This window comes from Amborella trichopoda, chromosome 8 (genome assembly GCF_054954075.1).
Source record: "Amborella trichopoda isolate Santa Cruz 75 chromosome 8, AtrichopodaSantaCruz75HAP2 v2.0, whole genome shotgun sequence".
Taxonomy (NCBI): domain Eukaryota; kingdom Viridiplantae; phylum Streptophyta; class Magnoliopsida; order Amborellales; family Amborellaceae; genus Amborella; species Amborella trichopoda.
The window spans coordinates 26,026,838-26,047,604 of NC_142343.1; the positions used below are offsets into that span (position 1 = coordinate 26,026,838).

Genomic DNA, 20,767 nt, shown 5'->3' on the forward strand with positions numbered 1-20,767 from the left:
ATGAACAGTGGTTTCGTCTACCTTCATCACCGTCAAAAGTTTATCGCACGGCCATGATTGTCTAGTAGTGTTTTATTTTTTATTTTTTTTACAAATCGGAATTATCTAAAATTTGGAACATTTATTCATAAAAAATAGGCGAATCTATAAAAAATATCAAAAAAATATTTTAAATTAAAAAATAACCAAAATACTCCCAAATATTTTTGGAGGTATTTGGTCAATTTGTTTTCGTGAATCAATTTTTTTTTTTTCTTATTAGGTGAGCCACACTACGATGTACACACGCTCAAAATTTAAGATCATTCCAATTTGTAGAAAAAAAATGAAAAATAAAACACTATTAGACAATCATGACCGTGGGATGAACTTTGGACGGTGATGAAGGTAGGCAAAAACCTTATGCATTTTCACCTATATGAAAATTCTTCTCAATGCCTATAGGCAGAAATGAATAATGTTTTCACCTACCCTCATCATCGTCTAAAGTTCATCGTGCGGTCACGATTGTCTGGTAGTGTTTTATTTTTCAATTTTTTTTCTTCAAATCAAAATGATCTTAAATTTTGAGCATGTGTACATCTTACTGATGCCCATCTAATAAAAATATAAAAAACATTATCCGTAAATAAAATTGACCAAAATAGGCTCAAAATGTTTCAGGAGTATTTTGGTTAAGATTTTCATGTCAAATATTTGTTATATATTTTTCGAAGATTCTTCTATTTTTTATGAATACACGATCCAATGATCCAATGCAATGATCCAATGCAACAGCTGTATTATAATATAATGCAACAACACTTCTAGAAAACCATATTTGTTGTATTTGCATGGCCCCAAATTTTGCATACACTCTCTTCATCTTAATAATCAATCCCCAAAAACAGAAAAAGTTCAATTTGAACCCTAGATATGATCAAAATGAGTCCCCTCCAAAAATGAATTTAGACCATTCATTTTGTGAATTTTGAGATCTTAGCCTTTATAAGCTCAAAATCATCTTTTTCTTTTTTAATATTGTTCATCTAAAGATAATAAAGCCATCCAAAAACTTGGAAATGAAAAAATCCTTCTAAGACCTAGATCTAAGCATCTCACTAAAATGAACGTCCTATATTAATTGGGCTAAAAAGTTACTTTATAGGTTGTCTTTTCAATTTATTTTTTTTTTTGTGGTTGTTCATTAGAATGAAAAAAAATGTATTTTTCAAAATTTGGATCAAACAAATGGCCATAAGTTTTAAAGTTATTTGCTATATATATATATATATATATATATATATATATATATATATATATATATATATATATATATATATATATATATATATATATGTGTGTGTGTGTGTGTGTGTGTGTGTGTGTGTGTGTGTGTGTGTGTGTGTGTGTGTGTGTGTGTGTGTGTGTGGAGCAATGATTTCATTAAACGGTTGCCATCATACTATAGTGCAACGACACTTCTCGAAAACCATGTTTATATTATTTGTATGACTCAAAATTTGGCACACACTCTCTTCATCTCAATTATTAATCCCAAAAAAAAAAAGTTCAATTTGAACCCTAGATATGATCAAAATGAGTCCCTTTCAAAAATGAATTTAGACCATTCATTTGTTGAATTTCAAGATTTTAGCTTTTATAAACTCAAAATAAATTTTTTTGTTTCTTTTAACATTGTTTATCTAATGATAATAAAGTCATCCAAAAAGATTGGAAATGAAAAAAAATCCTTCTAAGGCCTAGATCTAAGCATCTCACTAAAACCAACGGCCTATGTTAATTGGGCTAAAAAAATACTTTCCAAGTCATGTTTTTTTAAAAAAAAAAAGTTGTGATTGTTCATTAGAATTAAAAGAGTGTCTGTTTCAAAATTTGGATCAAACAAATGGCCATAACATGGTTTTTGAAGGTTGTTGCATTATATTATGAATCAACTATTGTATAAATCATTGCTTTTATATATATATATATATATATATATATATATATATATATATATATATATATATATATATATATATATATATATATATATATGGGTGCAGTTGGCATACAGATGTATCCGTAGCTGTAGAGGTAAGGTGCACCTTCAAATTTTATCATGGTATATAATTTTGATGTAAAATGTTCTTAGGATTATCTCAAAATATAAAAACTATAAAATTTAAAATTTCAAAAATAGTTAAAATCAAGTAGATCTATAAACAGATGAAAATCTTGAAAATAGATGGTGTCGATAATATGTTGTAAAATGCAGTATTTCTAAGTCTTAAAATCTTTTTATTTTTCGTGGTCATACATCTCGATGTCGAGATGATCAATCAAAGGGTTTTTCAACATTAAAACTACCTTTTCCGATGGATTTTTGAGGTGCATCTGTAGTTCTACATTATAAGGTTGCATCCTTATATAAACTTTTTCATATATATATATATATATATATGGAAATGTTTTAATAAGGTTGCAACCTTAAAATGTAGAATCACTTATGTACCTCAAAAATCTATCAGAAATGTTGTTTTAATGGTGAAAAAACCCGCTAATTAATAATCTCAACATCGAGATGTATGAACATGAAAAACAAAAAAGTTTTTGAGTCCCGAAAATAGTGCATCTTGCAACACATTATAGAGCATCAATTTCCAAGATTTTCATATACTTATAGATCTACTTGATTTTAACCATTTTTGGATTTTAAAATTTTCTAATTAGGTATGAAAATAGATTTTAAGATAAGGGAAAGGACGTTATGAGACCCTTCCACATCCATGTGTGTAGGACCCCAAAAGATTACCAATAAATTTGGTACAGATCTCTAGAAAAGTCAAGTTCCACACCCATATGATAACTTTTCTAGAGATCTGTGCCAAATTTAAATGTGATCCTTTGGAGTCCTACACACATGGGTGTGGGAGGGTCTCAGAGGATCATTACTCTTAAGATAATACTAAGAATATTTTATAACAAAATTACATGTTATGATAAAATTTTAAGGTGCGCCTTAATTGGATTGTTTACGGTTGCAACCTTATAGAAACCGCACCCATATATATCTATATATAGGAAAATGCTTATATATAGGAAAATACGGAGATTAGCCTACTAACTCATTTTTTTTTAACAAATCCAAATAACTTAGAATTTTAAGCGTGTGTTCTTCAAAAATAGGATAATCTAATAAATATTTTAAAATAAATAATTTATAAGAAATAAATTGATCAAAATACCCCTGAAAAGTTCTGGGGGTATTTTGGTTAATTTATTTATTTCGAATTATTTTTCAAATATTTTTATTAGGTGCATCTTGATGAGAAGAATTGACGCCTAAAATTTCAAGTTATTTGGATTTGTATAAAAAAAAATTAAAATTCAAACACGAAATGAGATATTGACCGTCAGATCGGTTCAGATTCAGTCTGGACTGTTGGGCTCATATGAGCTAGTGGGCTAATCTCAACATTATATATATATATATATATATATATAAACTCGCTAGTCTACAACTACATATAAGCCTTGAATCTAGGCCAATTTGAAAACACGACTTCATTTCATATTTTAATTTTAATATTTTTATACAAATTTAAATTATGTAAAATTTTAGGGGTTTATTTTTCTCATTAATACGCACTCAATAAAAATATTTAAATTTTTTTTATAAAATATAAATTAACCAAAATACCCCTGAAATATTTCAGGGGTATTTTGATCAATTTATTTTTCACTAATTTGTTTTAAATATTTTTATTGAATTCTAATATTTTTAAAGAACACACGCTCAAAATTTCAAAGCGATTTGGATTTATGTACAAAATTAAAATTAAAATACGAAATGTAATCATGATCATTAAATCGGCTCAGATTTAATATGGGCCTATATGTAGTTGTAGACTAATGAACCTATACCAGCGTGTTCTCTCTCTCTATATATATATATAATTTAAAATGCCATACCACGCTATAAAATGTCTCCTATGGAATTCTGGGGAGAGGGAAACCATGCGATGACTAGCACCTTCTCCTTTATTCAGGAGCTATGCTCACATAAAATAAAGGGGAAAAAAGACAGCCGAGGGATTTCCTACTCCCTAGGGATTATATTATCCATCTACTGCCTTAGACAAAACATACACTAGAAATATGTTTTTTATCCCAAGTTATGGGGATTATCCTTAGAACAGGTTAACTCTCACTATTTATACGCCTAAAACGAATGGAATGGCATCCCAAGATTGCACTAAAACTATCCAATTTTTTTTAGAAGGAATGATCTAGATATTCAAGGACTCAAAATCCAAATTTTTTTAGAAAATAATCATCTAGTTATAATTAGATAGATCCCAAAATTTCAAATAAAAAAAAATCCCAAGTAAATGTTTTGCATGTGGGAGTAAATGTATAGTATATTCCCGTGGGAGTATAGTCTATGCCCTACAAAATAGACCCATGCCCTTGTGATTAGTGTTATCATCAACAACAACAAGCAACCAAATAGACTTTTCATCAATGTGGGCACTAATTGTCATAAATGTCTAGAGAAAAAAATGTCGATTCTTTCAGAGGTGTGATGAGTACGTAAACTACATTGCAAATTTGGAGTGCCTACAAGCACCACAATGGACTCCCTCACAAAGAATCGCAAGAACATGTGCCCATAAATCCAGAACCATTTCCCTAACAACAATTTAGAGGAAAATGTACTATTGCCATTGAATGATCTAGTGACCATGCCAAACAAGTCTCGGCATGAGATTGGAAAACCCATTCATTTTTCCATTCACAAAATTAAAGACGAATGTTCCTTAAATCCCTACTGACTAGTTTTGCCATAGGACATGAATAATTGGTCTCTGTCTAGGTAGATTCTTAATAACATGACATTAGCTCAAGTGGGGTTCGGTAGTTTAGTTTCAATTCACATTTTATCCTAAAAAGGAAAGTAAAATACGTGAAATTGTACAAAAACAAAACAAACATTACAATAGGTAAAATCCATGTAATTTTTCCAAGCCAAAATGTGGGTAATATATTTTTTATATTTTTCCTAAAAATAGCTAAAAAATAGCAATGTATTTCCCTGGATGCATCTAGATGCTACCCAAACAACAAACACAAGCTTTTCGGTAAGGTATTTCCCTAGTAATGAATTTCATTAGTAATGTAATGAATGATAATATCCTTCTAGGTACCCAAATGACCCCTAGACTTCAATTCTCACAACAAAATACTAATTATGAAAATCGTCAGTCGCATGGAGAGGAAATGGCTCAAATTTATACCATAACCTGGCCATCATTCAAGATTTCTTTCAGTCGGTGTTGCTGAAAGCCCATTATCTTGTATACGAAGTGCTGGAGGATAATCGGGTGGTATGCATTTTCAATTTGTAAAAACATAGGGTAAGTCACCTATCACACAGTTGTATTTTGCAACAGTGAGAAGAAGCAACATGCAGCTACTATCTATATGAATGCATGGTATCCCATGTAATCATATGCTTAGGTTTTTCTAAAAAAAGTATATTTGAGTTACCCAATTAGCATTGGATGAAGGGTGTGACAATGAGGATTGTTCTTGATGGCTATGGGGTTCAAATACGAGGTCACTATGATGATAATTATTCCAAGTGCCTTATTAAACTATGTCCATTGGGCAACATTGTATCTATCAGAGGAATGGGTCAAAGTATTTTGAATATGTGAAGGTAATTCCAAAAGAGGCACTTGAGAAGGTTGCTACAACAGTGGATGTGGAGAATACTGTCACAAAAAAGCAACTTTTACCCATGGCAACATTACTTCCACACATATGCCCACCCTTCCTGTAGCTCCATCCTCTTTGTGGTGTTCGAAGCGAAAGGGACGACCTGGCAATGCAAGATTTAGATCTAGGTTTGAAGAGAGGACAAGTAGTGCCATGGATGCAGAGGCACAGGTCATGACAAGAGTAAGCCTGTAAATGGGCACCATTGGATAAAGTACTAGAACGGCTTCAAAATTTGTGAAAAGGATATTTTGGGATGCCTGAAGGACGCTCGCAAAGTTTCGTGACATTCTGACAAATTTTGATACGCTCAGAACGAAACTCGGCTCACAAATTCAGTTCCTATTATGCTGAAAAGGGACCTTATAACTACAGCCCTATTTTTGGGTCCTCAAAACAGTACCAGACCCACGCCATTGAATCCGGAACATCGAAAAACCCCCAAGGATCAAATTTGGGCTCAATCGAACTTTCCAGGACCATTCTGGGCCTAAATTACCATAAACGGGTGGGTTTTACACTATTTCGGTGCACCCTTGGTGAACCAACATGTTTTCACCTCTCAGACTGATTTTTAATACTCATAATTCACTTGTTTGAGTTGAAACAAGCTCAAATTTGGACACAAGCTAGGTGTCGACGACCTGGTCATTTTGACATATGGCACACATCATGAAATAGCCCGAGCCGAGAGAATTTCTAAAGAGAAGGTGAGCCCAAAAACATGAAAATCAGAATTTTAAAGAGGACATCTTATATTTCGTGAAGTCATAATTTGAGATCTGGGTGTCAGATTGTCATAAATATGGGTCCGTTGCCATCGAATCGCGAAGGGCTATAGTTCGATATAATGTTTGGCTCAATTGATGGCCGGATAGTGTGAATTTTAATATTGAAAATGGCAATATTTTCTGGTCGTCCGAATCATACTTTCCGGCAACGTCCGGTATATGCTCAAATGGAAACCAAATTGGATGAAACTTGGTGCAAAATGATCGTGACAGTATCCTCTTTAATTTATGATCAAAATGAGGACTCAAAACGTCATGTATCGCACTGGACTGGCGGTCGAAGTTTATAGACTTGGTCGGATTTTTGCCCTTTCATGAAAAATCCATTTGAAGATGATCAAAGGGCATCAAAATGTTCGTGATAGATCAAGAATCGATTCTACGACGATCGATCGCCTGAATCACCAATGCAAGTATCAAAAAAAGCTCCCGAAGTCTAGCAATGACAAGAAGCCCCTCTGGGAGGGATGGTTTTGTTATTTGCTCAAAAGATCTAAGGGGTATTTTGGTCATTATGTCCAAATACAGGATTTTCTTTTAATTCCATTAAATTATATTTTTCCACAATTTGCCTTAGTTTTGAGCATTCCACCCATATTTGGTGGTTGTTCTATATAAACAAGCTTACATTTATAAAAAGCCATGATCATTCATGAATAAAATTGAGGTATTAGCTTGAGCATCGGGCTTTGATTCTTACTCTTTTGGATCAAGTGGTGAGGAGATAGAAAACTTTGGTAGAGAAAGAACTAGGGAAAATATCTCCATATCCCCTATTTTTAGGTTTCATTTCTTTATAAACCCAAGGTTTTAAAAGATAACTTCTAACCCTCTGGCCACTTTAAACCTATTCATTTCTCTCTCTTCATGTATATACCTCAAACTTCACGTATATACCTCAAACGTCTCTCTCTTCACGTATATACCTCAAACTTCTCTTTTTCTCTTTCTTCTTGCGTCTCTCACTCTCTCTCCTCCGTGTTTCTCCAAACATCTCTCTCGCCTCTCAGTAACCTCTCACCTCTATGAAGCCCTTCTCTCTCTAGAAGTTTAGGATGATGGCTTTTAGAAAAAGCATTTATTCTATATTTGTTGGGCTTAAAAAAACATGTTTAAATTAGCTCAATGGTTAGAGTAAATAAAATCTACAATTTTTATGCCTCAAGATATCTTTTAAAACCTTGGATCTATTTTGAAATGAAACCTAAAAATAGGGGGTATAGAGATATTTTCCCAATAAACTACCCCTAGTCCATACACCATAGTCCACCCAAGCCTACACCATGGTTCATGCATCCTAGTCTTGACGCATGGCTCGCTCTCTCTCTCTCTCTCATGTGCAAGTAAAGGGGCTAAGGTTGTGCACCTAGGCTAGGTCACACCCCAAGCCATTCTCTCTCCTCTTTCCCCTCTCTTTCCTTCCTCTTTCTCTCTCTAACCCCATCTTCCCTGCGCAGCAACCCTGAGCGCACCTACCTGCGGCCCAGTCTTCCCTCCCTTTGTCTCTTCTCTCTGTTACACATCAACCCGGAGCCGCAATCACCTGCGGCCTTGTCTTCCCTCTCTTTATCTCTTCCCTCTGTTACGCAGCAACCCGGAGCAGCAATCATCCGTGGCCCCGTCTCTCTTTCTTTCCTCTCTTGATGCGAGCATGAAAGATCGGAGCCACAACAACATGCGATCCCATCCCTTTTCTCATGTTCCAGCATCTGCCACACACAAAGCCGCAATCATTTGCGGCTTCGGCATCTGGTCACCTCGTCTCTTCTCTTCTCTTCCTAAACTGGTTGCATATGGAGCCGCAACAACGTGTGGCCCCGTCTCTTTCCTTCTCTTCTTGGCTCTGCTACGCACTAGTCCCTAATTACGTGCGGCTCCAATATCTCACGGTTCTGGTCTCTTGTAGCTTCATTTGTCCTTCTCTATCTTTTTTATTTGAAAAACACAGCCGTGCATCAGGGGGGACTCCTTCTCTCTCATCTTCTCGTCCTCACACCCCCTCTCACGCTTGCACTGGCACTAGTGCCTGCCTCTTTTGTGCGGACACGACTCTCTCTTTCATTCTTCCCTTGTCTTTTGTCTCATCAAGCCTACCTCGAGCCACACATACCCACAATCCTAACCCCTCACTTTCCCAATTCCATTTGCATGTTAGTAAACTCTTTTGATCATCGCGTGTTTGACTCAATGTTTCTTTGAAGCTGTTCTAAGAGTTTGAACTCTCACATTGCTACTCAAACTTCCATTCCGTACAGTCGAGTTGAGTAGTGAGAGACATAGGTGCTCTTGCCCTCGCTCATTGGGGTGTGGTCGTCTTGAGTTAGTATCACGATCCCGCCCCTTGATCCCTACCGTTCTCAACTGGAGGGCGACAGAATGCGGGATCGCGATCACAGAGGTAGCGAACGCCACTCTGGTCAAAGTGGTGGGGTCGTGACTGTTATGGTATTAGAGCACAGAGACATTCATATACTATTCTTGTACAAAATTTCTATACAATCTCATGTCTAATCTCATGCTTAAATTTAAGTTATCATTCATGTCTAAAATCATGCGTCATACATGCTTAGATTCATACTTGATTTATACATAATTCATACATCATTCCTGCTTCATACTACACTATCCTGATCTACTTACCTCACAAGAACTCCAAGTTACCCGCCACCAAGCTCTCCTCAAAGGTCAAGCTCCCAAAGCTTGAGGCTCTATGTGTGGTAGAGAGAAAAAAAGGATGTGGGAGAGGGAGAGAGAACCAAAGTTCTTGGAGAGATGAGAAGGGCTCATTTATAAAAGAGGAAAGAGCAGCAAGTGACAAGTGGTGAAGTGGCAAACATGGGCTTACATGGTCAACAAGTGGCAAACTCAAGGGACACTAAACAACAAGCAAGGGACAAGTGGTGTGTAAAAGAAGAAGTCCCCCGGACTACCCTATACAGCTGCGCCCGACGGCCCACATCGTACACGGCAGCTCACGCACACTGTAAAACACAGCCGGCGCTGGTCCATCTCTCTCAACACAACCGGTGCTACACACTCAACACAGCCGGCGATAGCACGTGTCGCAATAACACAGCTGGTGATAGCACACTTCATAGTCGGCGATAGCACAGACGACAACAACATCGCCGACGATAGCACACTTCACAGCCAGCGATAGCACAGGCAGCAACAACACAGCTGGCGATAGCACAGGCGGCAACAACACAGCTGTCGATAACACACTTCATAGCCGGCGATAGCTCTTACGCGTGCAGCGTTTGTCTCTCCTTTTCATCACCGCACGTGCTCACCATGCTCAAGAAAATTGGGTTGTTACAGTTAGCATCTATAGAGATCTGACTCTTTCGACCGCCTTGATCATTAAGTCTTGTAACACATGAGTGATCAAAGGTTTTCATCACCTTCCTTTCTTCGTCTTATATTTGCCATTGTTCTTTTTCAGATAAAAGAACGAGATGACGTGTTGAAGTTTGAGGAGAGTTCGTGTCCAAACTGCGATGGCAGATAGCTGGAGGCCTGCGTAATTGTTCTAAGAGGGCGACTGCTTGGGCGTACCCCCATGCTATGAGCTAAACACCTAAATGCATCATTGTCGATAAAAATCTCTCTCGTTATTGGTTCCTATCCGCACTATAAAAGAGTACGCGTGTGTACACAAGTGAAGCACATGGGTCCCTTTTGCAGTTGTTTGAGAGAGGCTTTTCTCGTGCGAAAACCAAGCCTCGACCACCTATATTCAAATAGTGTCAAGAAACGTGGTTTCAATATTGGAAAAATTATATCTTCATCTTTATTTATAAAGTTTAAAGCTTCAAAATAGTGTAGATTGACAGATCTATGAAAACTTAAAAAATTAACGGTCCAAAAATGCGTTACAAAATACACTATTTCCAAAACTTGAAATCCATTTTTTTCTCATGTCCATGCATCTTGATGTCGAGATGATCAATTTGAGGATAATTGAGCATCAAAACAACCTCTTCTAGTGAAAGTTTTTAGGTAGGCTCTAATTTGATTAGTTAGAGCCTCGGTTCTATATATACTTTTCCCTTTATAATAATCTCCCCCTCTCTTCTTGATTTGATGCCATATGTTCATCGAAGTGGCTTTTTTCTATCTAGTGAGTTATTTTACGTACAGCTCTTCATGTGTCATTGACGGTTGAATTAATATATATGTCAAGACCAATTACCTTCGGCCCTTCGGCAAAAGGTGGTCACAATTAATCTTGATTATTGGGTGTAAAATATATATGCGATTGTCTATATATAAAAATGTTTATCTTTTACAAATGGAGGTCACAATCATTCTTTTCCCTTAAATTTCAAAATGGGTAGTTGTAATAGGGCCATTGAACAAATAGAAAGTACCCAAAAAAAAAAAAAAAAAAATCTCAGACTTCATAACTCACCCCAAACCATCCAATTTAACATCTAATGTTGGAATGATTGTGACCTCCAGATAAATGATCTTATTCTTTACTTTTTACAATATTAATATAATAAAATAAATATTACATCTAAAATATTGGGTCAAGACAACCTAGCCTCTTATCTGACCCAACCTAAAGTGGGGTCTATACTTTTAAATCTGGACCTGACTCATTGGATCCAAAAATCAAACCGACCCGAGTCAAATAGACCTATCGGATTGGCGCATCACCCACCCGGTTACCCGCCCCTAGTCTAGCCACCCGCACCCATGTCTCTCCATAGTCTACTTAAAGGGGGAGTGGAATGTATGCCTTGGTTGGATTTTAAAGAAAACAGGTGTGTTTGCCCTGCTGTACAAGGGAATGAGTCATTCCGGTCAACTTCCGTCGCCTACTTGAATTATCATTATGTGGAAAAACACCATTTCTCCTGCCCCCCCATCTCTTTTGTTTAGCAATTGACTCAACAATGAAATAGACAAATAAAAACTGCTATAATGACTGTTTCAAAAGTATTCCAACTATTTTCTCACCACAAAAAGGTAAGGAAAAAAAAAGTTTGGACTCTAATTTTTTTTTTAAAATACAAAATGTTTCATTTATAAGTAAAAACTACTACGAATCTCATTGAACATGAATTCTTTTAATTTTTTCAAAATTATCTTTCGGTCTGACGATAGAATCTTTGGTTTGAATTTTAAAGTTTTTTTTTTTTTTATAGTTTTTTGGTTAGTAGGATAGGGTCTCAAACTCTAATGTAGTGTCCTACAAATGAAAAAAAAAACTAAAAAGACAAATTAAAAAAAATAAGTAATTTTTTTAAAAAATAAGTTGACTGACCGTTTTTTGTTACAACTTACAACATTTTATATTTTAGAAAAAAATTTAGAATCCGCACGTAAATCACTCAAGAAAAAATATCCTCCATTTAGTAGAGGGGCATTTGCGGAATTATGATAATCAAGGACATGGGTTACTTGTCCATTGACTAGACGGAATCTACCATCCCATATACGAATCTAACGAATGAACGACTGCCACGTGTAAGATCCAAACGGGTACAAAGGGATTAAACGCACATGCAATTACTGCCCGACAAGTGGGGATCTCGTGATATCAATTAATGAATTTGATCAATTTAAATAGCCGTTAAACTCATGTAATAATAATAGCTTAAAACAAAGGCCCTTTATTGTCAACAAGGACATAGTTTCCACTCATTAATGTAGTAACATGTAAGCTAAAGACGTATTTTATATTCACACTAATTAATTTAGGCAAGGAAATGGCGATTCGGATCAGAACTAGATTAGGAACCAAAGGGGCTTACCCAATTCCTTTAAAATATGTGTGCAGTATTTATAGAGTCTAGGCTCTAAACAATCAAATTAGAGCCCACTTTCAAAATAATATCGAGAAATGTGGTTTTACTATTAAAAATCTTTGTTATAGCCTTAAAACATCTTCATATTTATTTATAAAGTTTAAAGCTTTAAAAATAGTGTAGATCGATAGATTTATGAAAACTTGAGAATCTTGAAAATTGACAGTCCAAAAATACGTTACAAAATATACTATTTTCAAAACTTGAAATCTAATTTTTTCTCATGTCCATGCATCTTGATGTCGAGATGATCAATTTGAAGATATTTTGGCATCAGAACGATATCTTCTAATGAAATATTTGAAGTAGGCTCAAATTTGATTGTTTAGAGGCTCGGATCTATATAAACGTTTCCCTTAAAGTATAGGAACCTATCCCTGCCCTCCATGAACTGGTCTGGATTCTCTAACAAAACATTACTAGTAAAGACTGGCCCCACCTTTTATTTTAAAATTTTTTAATATTTTATTTTTAAATCTTTATACTGGTTTACTCGGGCATATAGCCAATCCACCAAACTGGATACGTTTTCATGTAAGTAACCAATCCGATTTTTTGAAACCTTGATTAGAATTTCCCTTTAGTTTTTTTATTTTTTTAATAAAAGATAGAAGTGGTGGTTAGAGAGATCATATTATTAATTAAGTAATTACAGCCCAGCTTTGTCGTTGGTTTTGATTGAGGGAGGTAGGAGTGGGACCCTACCCCATGCCTCACAATGCCCAGCTGTTCCCAGCCCTCAAAACTGCTATCCACGATCCATCGATCAAACCCAGTCTCATAACAATTCTAAATTCCCATTAGAGAGAGAAAGATGAGATAGAGAGAGAGAAAGAGAGAGAGAGTGTAGGGTTCCGCGAATGAATTAAATTAAATTGGACTGCCCCCCACCAATTATTTCAATATCCAACCATCTTAGCCTTCGGTTGTGTACATTCTACAGATCTGTTTCTTTTGATACTTGCCCCTCTGTCTCACTCCCTGAGAATCAGTTTTCATTTTCCTCGATTGCAGGTATTGCTTCTTTTTTTATCTCTCTAAATTGTTCATCTGAAAAATCGATTAGTTTTTTTCTTTTCTTTTTTTAAATTCGTGTTGAGGGGATTCTTCTGTGTTTTTTTTGCTTAGATCTAAGTAAAATCTTGTTCTGTTGAGAATCGGATTCGAGTTTTTGGTAACTTGGTGTTTAAATACAGTAGAAAGATGACGCCTTTCCTTTTAGTTTTCGCAGAGGGACAGATCTTTATGTTGTGATTTGGGATTGTGGATGTTGGGTTTTGATATTTGCTTGGATCTTGTGATATTGGGGAATTGGTTTTGTTTTTCCTTTCTGCCTTTCAATGGGCATGGGTAATGAGATTTATGCTTTTGTGGGTTCTCAGTTTTCTGTTTGATCTGTTGTCTGGTGTGATTTTCTGTTATGGATATGGACTCTATGGTTTCCATTTTCATGTAGCCTTAAATATGTTTATTGGCAGCGCGAACATGTGAGTTTGACTTCGGATCTGTCAATATTGTGTTTTGAGAGCTTGTAGTTTTCTCCTTTTTTTTTTTATTTCCTTAGTGGTCTCTTTTTTTTTGGGAAAGTCCTCCTGTTTAGATGCAATCCTGTATTATTTCTTTCTCTTCTACATTAATTTGGGTGGCTTATATGCTTGTGGCACGCTGTTCCTTTTTTGAGTAGCTTATGTGATTGATTTGATCCCATTTGATAGTTTTTTTGTTTCATTTTCACATTTTGTCTGTAGTTTTTTTTATTCTGAGAATTGGGCTCATCAGTATCAGCTTTTATTTTATTTTTTTTCATTTCATACTTTTGTCTGTATTTTTCCTTTGAGAACTGGGCTCATCCGAAACCAGGTGGTAGGCAAATTTCAATTGATGAATTTGGGTATATGATGATACATTGAATTAGGTGATGATAGCAGAATGGGGAAGAAAGGAAGCTGGCTTGTTTCAGTGAAGAATGCTTTCAGTCCTGAATCAAAGGAAAAGAGAGAACAGGTTGGGTTTTCATATCCACACCTCATACTCTAGAGATCAAAACATTTTCACTTTCCATTTCATTTGTTTTCCATGCTTCAAGTGTGCGCCTTTTAATTTTTTGACGGCGGTTCTTTTCTTCCTTTGTTGTGTTTGTTGTTATAGTCAAGTGGTAAGAAGTCGAAGAAGAAATGGAGATTTGGGAAATCGAAACGGACGGATGGTTGCTGTTCTTCAGAGGAACCTCCGCAAAATCCTCCTCATCCGCCTCCTCATCCTTCTGAGGAGTTGAAGCTGAGCGAAGCCGAGCAAGAGCAGAACAAGCATGCCTACTCTGTTGCCATTGCTACTGCTGTCGCTGCGGAGGCTGCCGTTGCAGCTGCCCAAGCTGCTGCGGAGGTTGTTCGTCTCACCACTGCTTCCCGTTACTCTGGTAAATCAAGGGAAGAAGTGGCTGCTATCAAGATTCAAACTGCCTTCCGAGGATACTTGGTAATCTAAATTTGTTTTTCCTATTTGCGTTTTAGCATTTTTCTCATTACTATGTGGTTTGATGAGTTTCTTTTGTTTCCATGTTTTGTTTCTCCTTTGGAAATTGCTACTTTCTTCATTGTTATGGTGAAAACTGGTTGTGGTTCAATTATAAACGTTTATGTTTTTTGTTATTTTCTGAGGTGACACATTCATTGTATGTTTCTCCATGGTGTTCCTTTTGTCATTCTCCCCTTACTTCTTGTGGCAGTTAAGACTCTCCTTTAGTATGTCATCCTTGGTGTCCTTCTCAATTATTTTGATTCATGTGTTTGTTGTAAGTTTCCAATTATGGCACATTTTCTGGGGTTTAACCAAACTCTCTAATAATTGGTTTTCATGCAGTTCAGGACAAAGGTTGTGTAGTTTATAAAGTGGCATATTTTTCAATTCTATTGTGTACTCCAAGGCTATTATTCATCAAAAAAGAAAATAACCAATGTATTTTTAGGTGATGATTGGAGAAGGCTTTTCTTACTGTTGATGGTGGCTTTGTGATTCAGGCCAGGAGAGCGCTCCGTGCATTGAGGGGTTTGGTTAGGCTGAAAACATTAGTGGATGGAAGCTCTGTTAAGCGTCAGGCTACAACAACACTGCGTTGCATGCAGACATTGGCAAGAGTTCAGTCTCATATCAGGGCTCGGAGGATACAAATGTCAGAAGAGAACCACGCTCTGCAACGCCAGTTGTTGCAGAAACGGGAGAAGGAGCTTGAGAATCTGAGGGCTTTGGTGAGTTGCAATTCTATTTCATTTTCCTGGTTTATGGTTGCCATTTGATGTCATGCTTGTATATCTGTGATTCCCTTGTGGATTGATTTTTATGGACTGTCATTGGCTCACAACTCGCATAGTTGCTTTATTTTTCATTAGAGGATTTGATTAGCATCACTTGCCAAGGAGTAATTTGTTAAGGACACTCCAAATGAAGGCACTCCCTTATACTGCTGGAAGGGTTGGAAAACAGTGTGATGAATGTAGCAGAATCTTTTCATCATATGAGAAGTTGGTGTGCGTAAGACCACACTTTGGGTTTGCATGAATTTTTAATTGACGGTATCTCAAAGCATCTTTAATCTTTTTTGGTAGAATGTTGAGACTTTCCTTGGTTGATGCTACCTGGGCCATGAAACTTCGGTGGGAATAAATAAGATGCAGCTTGATCATTCTGGATAAACTGAGGGACTTCCCCTTGCCTTTTGGTCTCTAATTGATATTCATATTCTCATACTCAAAGATTGATGTAGTCATGAAAATGCTGTCTGTTTCTTAAAAACTAGTTCAGAACAACACTTGTACCTAGAAAAATTTCCAGGTACCATTGATCATCATGCCTAAAATGTGGGATCATGGCTTTCTCCCTTGAACAATACATTAGTCACTAAAAAGGAAAAATGATTAATTATTTTAATGGTACTTAGAAGCATGACGAATTCCCATTGGTAGAAATTTGGAGTTCATTTCATAATTTAGATTACTTTCTGAGTTGTTTTTTTTTTTTTTAAAGTCGTTGAAATGTTCTCATATTATTGCTTTTGACATATTCAGATATAAGACCTTAATCATTTCATGGAAATTAAGGATTTTTTTTTAATGTTTTAAATGATTATTTTCTATTTTGTATGTAATCAATAAGGATTTCTTGTGATCGATGAGCAATCCATCCAATCTAGATTGTCCTACTCATCCATGCTGTGTGTGATGCAAGATAAGTGACGTTTAGGGTTCCATTTGTTTTCTTCCTTTTACCAGATGGGGGAGGACTGGGATGACAGCCTGCAGTCCAAAGAGCAAATTGAGGCCAACTTACTCGGCAAACATGAGGCTGCCATAAGGAGAGAGAGAGCACTGGCTTATGCATTCTCTCACCAGGTATCTACTCAGTCGAAAAACTTCTCCAACTGTGCACAAATATTATGAAAGCATTCCTATATATATATATATACCCAATAGGCCATGGAAAACCATAGCCCATTGAGCTCCTAACATCTAATGAAAAGTTAAACGCTGATGGAGAGATGGTGGGATCCACCAGAATTGGACAAGACCCCTAATAGTGGGGTACCAAACTTTCTCCATCGCCGTCCATTTCATTGTCACTGCTGTCCACAGGATTATGTTGTAGACTTTCCCAATATATAACAATCCTCAACTTGAGATGCTCATTGTACTCGCCTTTCCTCATCAGTTGCGAAAGAACCCTTCAAGGTCCCCAAACCCGTTGTTTTCAGATCCAAGCAACCCGCACTGGGGTTGGAGCTGGCTTGAGCGCTGGATGGCCGCTCGCCCATGGGAGTCCCGTGAAAGAGAAACCCCTCCGCAATCCAAATTAACCAGCCGAAGCATGGCACCTGGAGAGATTACCAAAGCGTACGCACAGCGAGAATCAAACTTAGAAAAGCAAATCCTTTCTTCGCCGGTTTCACAAAAGCCAGGGGGATCCCGCCAGAAGCAGTCTCCTTCGACGCCAAAATCTCGGGCCCCTTCAGTGTCCGGTAGTGGAAGGCCAAGGACATTGAGCCCCCGTAGCGGGTGGGGTCCACAGGATGATGACCTGAGGAGCATGGTGAGCGTGCAATCAGAGAGGAATAGGAGGCATAGCCTAGCGGGTTCATATGTCAGAGACGATGAGAGCTTGGCGAGCTCCCCGGCTGTCCCCAGCTATATGGCTCCGACGCAGTCGGCACGGGCCAAGACGAGGATGCACGAGGTGACCCCTGAAAGACTGTCAGCAAAGAAGCGGCTGTCGTTCCCTGCGGTAGTTGACAAGAATGTGATGACAGTGGCATCCACTGCATCCCGGCGCCATTCGGGCCCTCCAAGGGTGGATGGGTTGCTCGAGGACTTGGATGTTAATAATACAGAACATTCAATGAGCAATGGTGGTGGGCGGTGATGAATGTATGGTGGTTTGTCTTTGGAAGATGTTCTTGTGAATTATTTTCTTTTTGTTTATTTTTGGTTTTGGTCAGGGGGGGATATTTGGATGTCTTTGGTGAATCGTTTTATTTTATTTTTCCTTTCCTCTTAATTTATTTTTTTTCTTTGGCCATTCTCATTGTGTTCAGAATGTTTGGCAATCTAGGCTTAGTTTGATGTTGGTATTGGGGTGATGGGGTTTGGAGGGTTTTAGTTGCTGCTGACGACTGTTATTGTAATGGTTGGGTTGTACGTGAACAAAATAAAAATCAAAACAGAATTTGAATATCTCTGTCTCTCCTGATGAAGTCTCTTACAAATATTTGTACATTAATTACATAAGGTAAAATCTTGAGTTGTGTTTTCTCTCGTGCTCTCCTCTCTTGGTGGAGTCGGTTGAGTGTTTTTTTTTTCTTTACATCTATGCATCTCATCTAAAGGTCAGATGGCGAATTGAAAGGTTTTTCCAACATTAAAATACTTTTTTTACTGGATATTTGATGTGCATCTTTAATAGTATGAGGTTGCAACATTTTATAAATTTTTAGAAAACTACAAAATAATATCGCTTATCTTTGATACAAGGTGATCATAATTAATTTTGACTATTAGATGTAAACCATTGATCAAGTTCAAAGTTCAAATTTTTTTTTTTTGAACTTTGTGAGACATCCAAGTTATTAGATTTACCATCGGATGGTTATAAATAATTGTGACGTCCGCGTACCAAAGGTGAATGGTCTCATCATATACAATCCTTGAATCTTTTCTTAAGACGTACATTAATTACATGAGGTGACTAAGGTTGTTTCCATGTCATTGCTCCGTTGAGGTTATTAAGTGTAGTTCAAACTCTAGGCATTATAATTTGGGCAAGCTTTCTATGTTTTCTTTACAGCATGGAAGTTTTATCCTCCCTTTTATCCAACCCTCCATTTTGATTGGAGGGTTAGATTGTTCCAATTACAATGTCACGTCTCTATACTATTTTATTTTTAATTTTTTTCTATAAACTATTTTGACACCTAATTTTGGACGTCCATTCCTCTGTTAAACTCACATTAGCGCAAAATATAAAAAAAGTATTTTCAATAAAATAAAATAACCAAAATACCCTTGAAAGTTTTAAGAGGTATTTTGGTCATTATATTTTATCGAAAAATTATTTTTAATATTTTTTATATGTGCGCCCCAATGAGAAGATGTCATGTACCAAATTTCATATTCATACAATTTGTATAAAAAAAAACTAAAAATAAAATACTTTGAAATGTCGAATCTAAGATCAAAAGGTGAGTGACTCTCTTGATCAAAATTGGACGGCTGGATGGTAGGGGGAGGATAGAACTTCTATGCTATAGGGGAAGCATAGAAACCTTTCCCTTATAATTTTATGGCCCGTTTTGGACTTGTATATGCAAAATCAAGTTTTGCGTATCCTAGTTTTTGAGGGCAAAAGGCTGTTTGGAACAAAGTGCGGCTTTGTATCGTAGATTTGCGCATCTTTAAAATGCCTCAAAATTGTCATATATATATATATATATATATATATATATATATATATATATATATATATATATATATATATTCAAAAAAAAAAAAAAAAAAGAATTGCATATTGATTGTTTTTTTTTGAAAGCTAGATTTATTTGGGGAATATGCGCTCGTTGTCCCATTCTTTTTTTTAATAGCCTCTTCTCTCTCTCCTTTCCCTATTTGCCTTCTGCCATTGTTTGCCAATGTTGGGCAAACAAAAAATAGTATGTCTATAAAATGAGTGCAACGGAGATAAGGATGTTGAGATGGATGAGTGACAAAACAAGAAGAAATATAATTTGAAATGAATCTATTCGAAAAAATTTAGGTGTGGCAAAAATAGGCCATAAGATGAAAAAGAGTAGATTTCGGTGGGCTGACCATGTGTGGCGTGGATCCAATACATCACCTGTTAGGATGTGCGGGTTAGTTCAAATTGAAAGATTGAAAAGGGCAAGGGGTAGGCCTAAAAAAAGAGGTTGGAAGTAGTCTGAAAGGATATGTGGACTTATGACCTCATTAAGGGTATGACATTTAATAGAGCTAACAGGCGAACCATGATTTGTGTAGCCGATTCCAAATAATGTAGTCTAAAAATATATAGGGATTTAAGGTTTCACTGAGAGTTTGACATTAATAGATCAAATTGGTAGATCAGGATTCATGTAGCTGACCTCAAATAATTAGAAAAAAACTATGATGATGATGATTGTTGCATCCCATCCGAGCTCACCCTCTCCACCCTACCAATCGATTGAAGCTACTAAACGACCTCAAACTATCCACCATCTCTCCCACATCATTTTGGGCCCCATGGTCGACCCATTTTCTTTAGGTTTTTTTTATTGATAATAATACAAGATTTTTTTGGGGTTTTCATTGATTAAATCTTACAAGCTCTCCCTGACTGTTTTATTCTCTCTGCAACCACAACGTAAGGAAACCCAATAGCTCTTTGGACCATTCTAATGATGGCTACAATTGAAGAATCGATAGTTGAAGAACACCAAGAGAGAGAAAGGCATGGAGACAGAAGTCATCATAAAAACTACAATACTTGAAGAGGTGGGTGTTCCTATAGAGTAACAATGAGTAGAGCAGCCACAGTTCTTTACGTCTGTTTAATAGAAGACTTCACAGGTCGCTATTGCTGGGGCGAATGTTTGCCCCATTGAGACTATCTATTATGATGAATTTCATGTTTGAATTCTATTGGTTTTCGGTTATTTGAATTGTTTTATGATATGGATTTTGTAAATAATGGATTTTTAGCTATAGGTGATTCCTTGAAACTCTACTCTCTCTCTCCCTTATGTTATTTGATCATAACTCTTTGGGTTATCTCTCTTGTTAATTATCTATATTGTGGGTTATGCAAGTTGGGAGTTTTCAATTGAGGGCGTATGATTTTTTATAGCACAAA

The 20,767-nt window shown here is 36.4% G+C and overlaps 1 protein-coding gene across 1 annotated transcript; it reads left to right on the forward strand.

Moving 5' to 3' along the window:
- The first annotated feature begins 13,144 nt into the window (after positions 1-13,144).
- Positions 13,145-18,096, forward strand: LOC18433146 (protein IQ-DOMAIN 3). The gene is made up of 6 exons (XM_006843242.4): positions 13,145-13,390; positions 14,292-14,380; positions 14,525-14,851; positions 15,394-15,621; positions 16,642-16,761; positions 17,078-18,096. Exons 2-6 carry the CDS (start codon positions 14,306-14,308, stop codon positions 17,783-17,785), a joined length of 1,458 nt encoding a protein of 485 aa, XP_006843305.1. The 5' UTR covers positions 13,145-13,390; positions 14,292-14,305; the 3' UTR covers positions 17,786-18,096.
- The last annotated feature ends 2,671 nt before the right edge of the window (positions 18,097-20,767 follow it).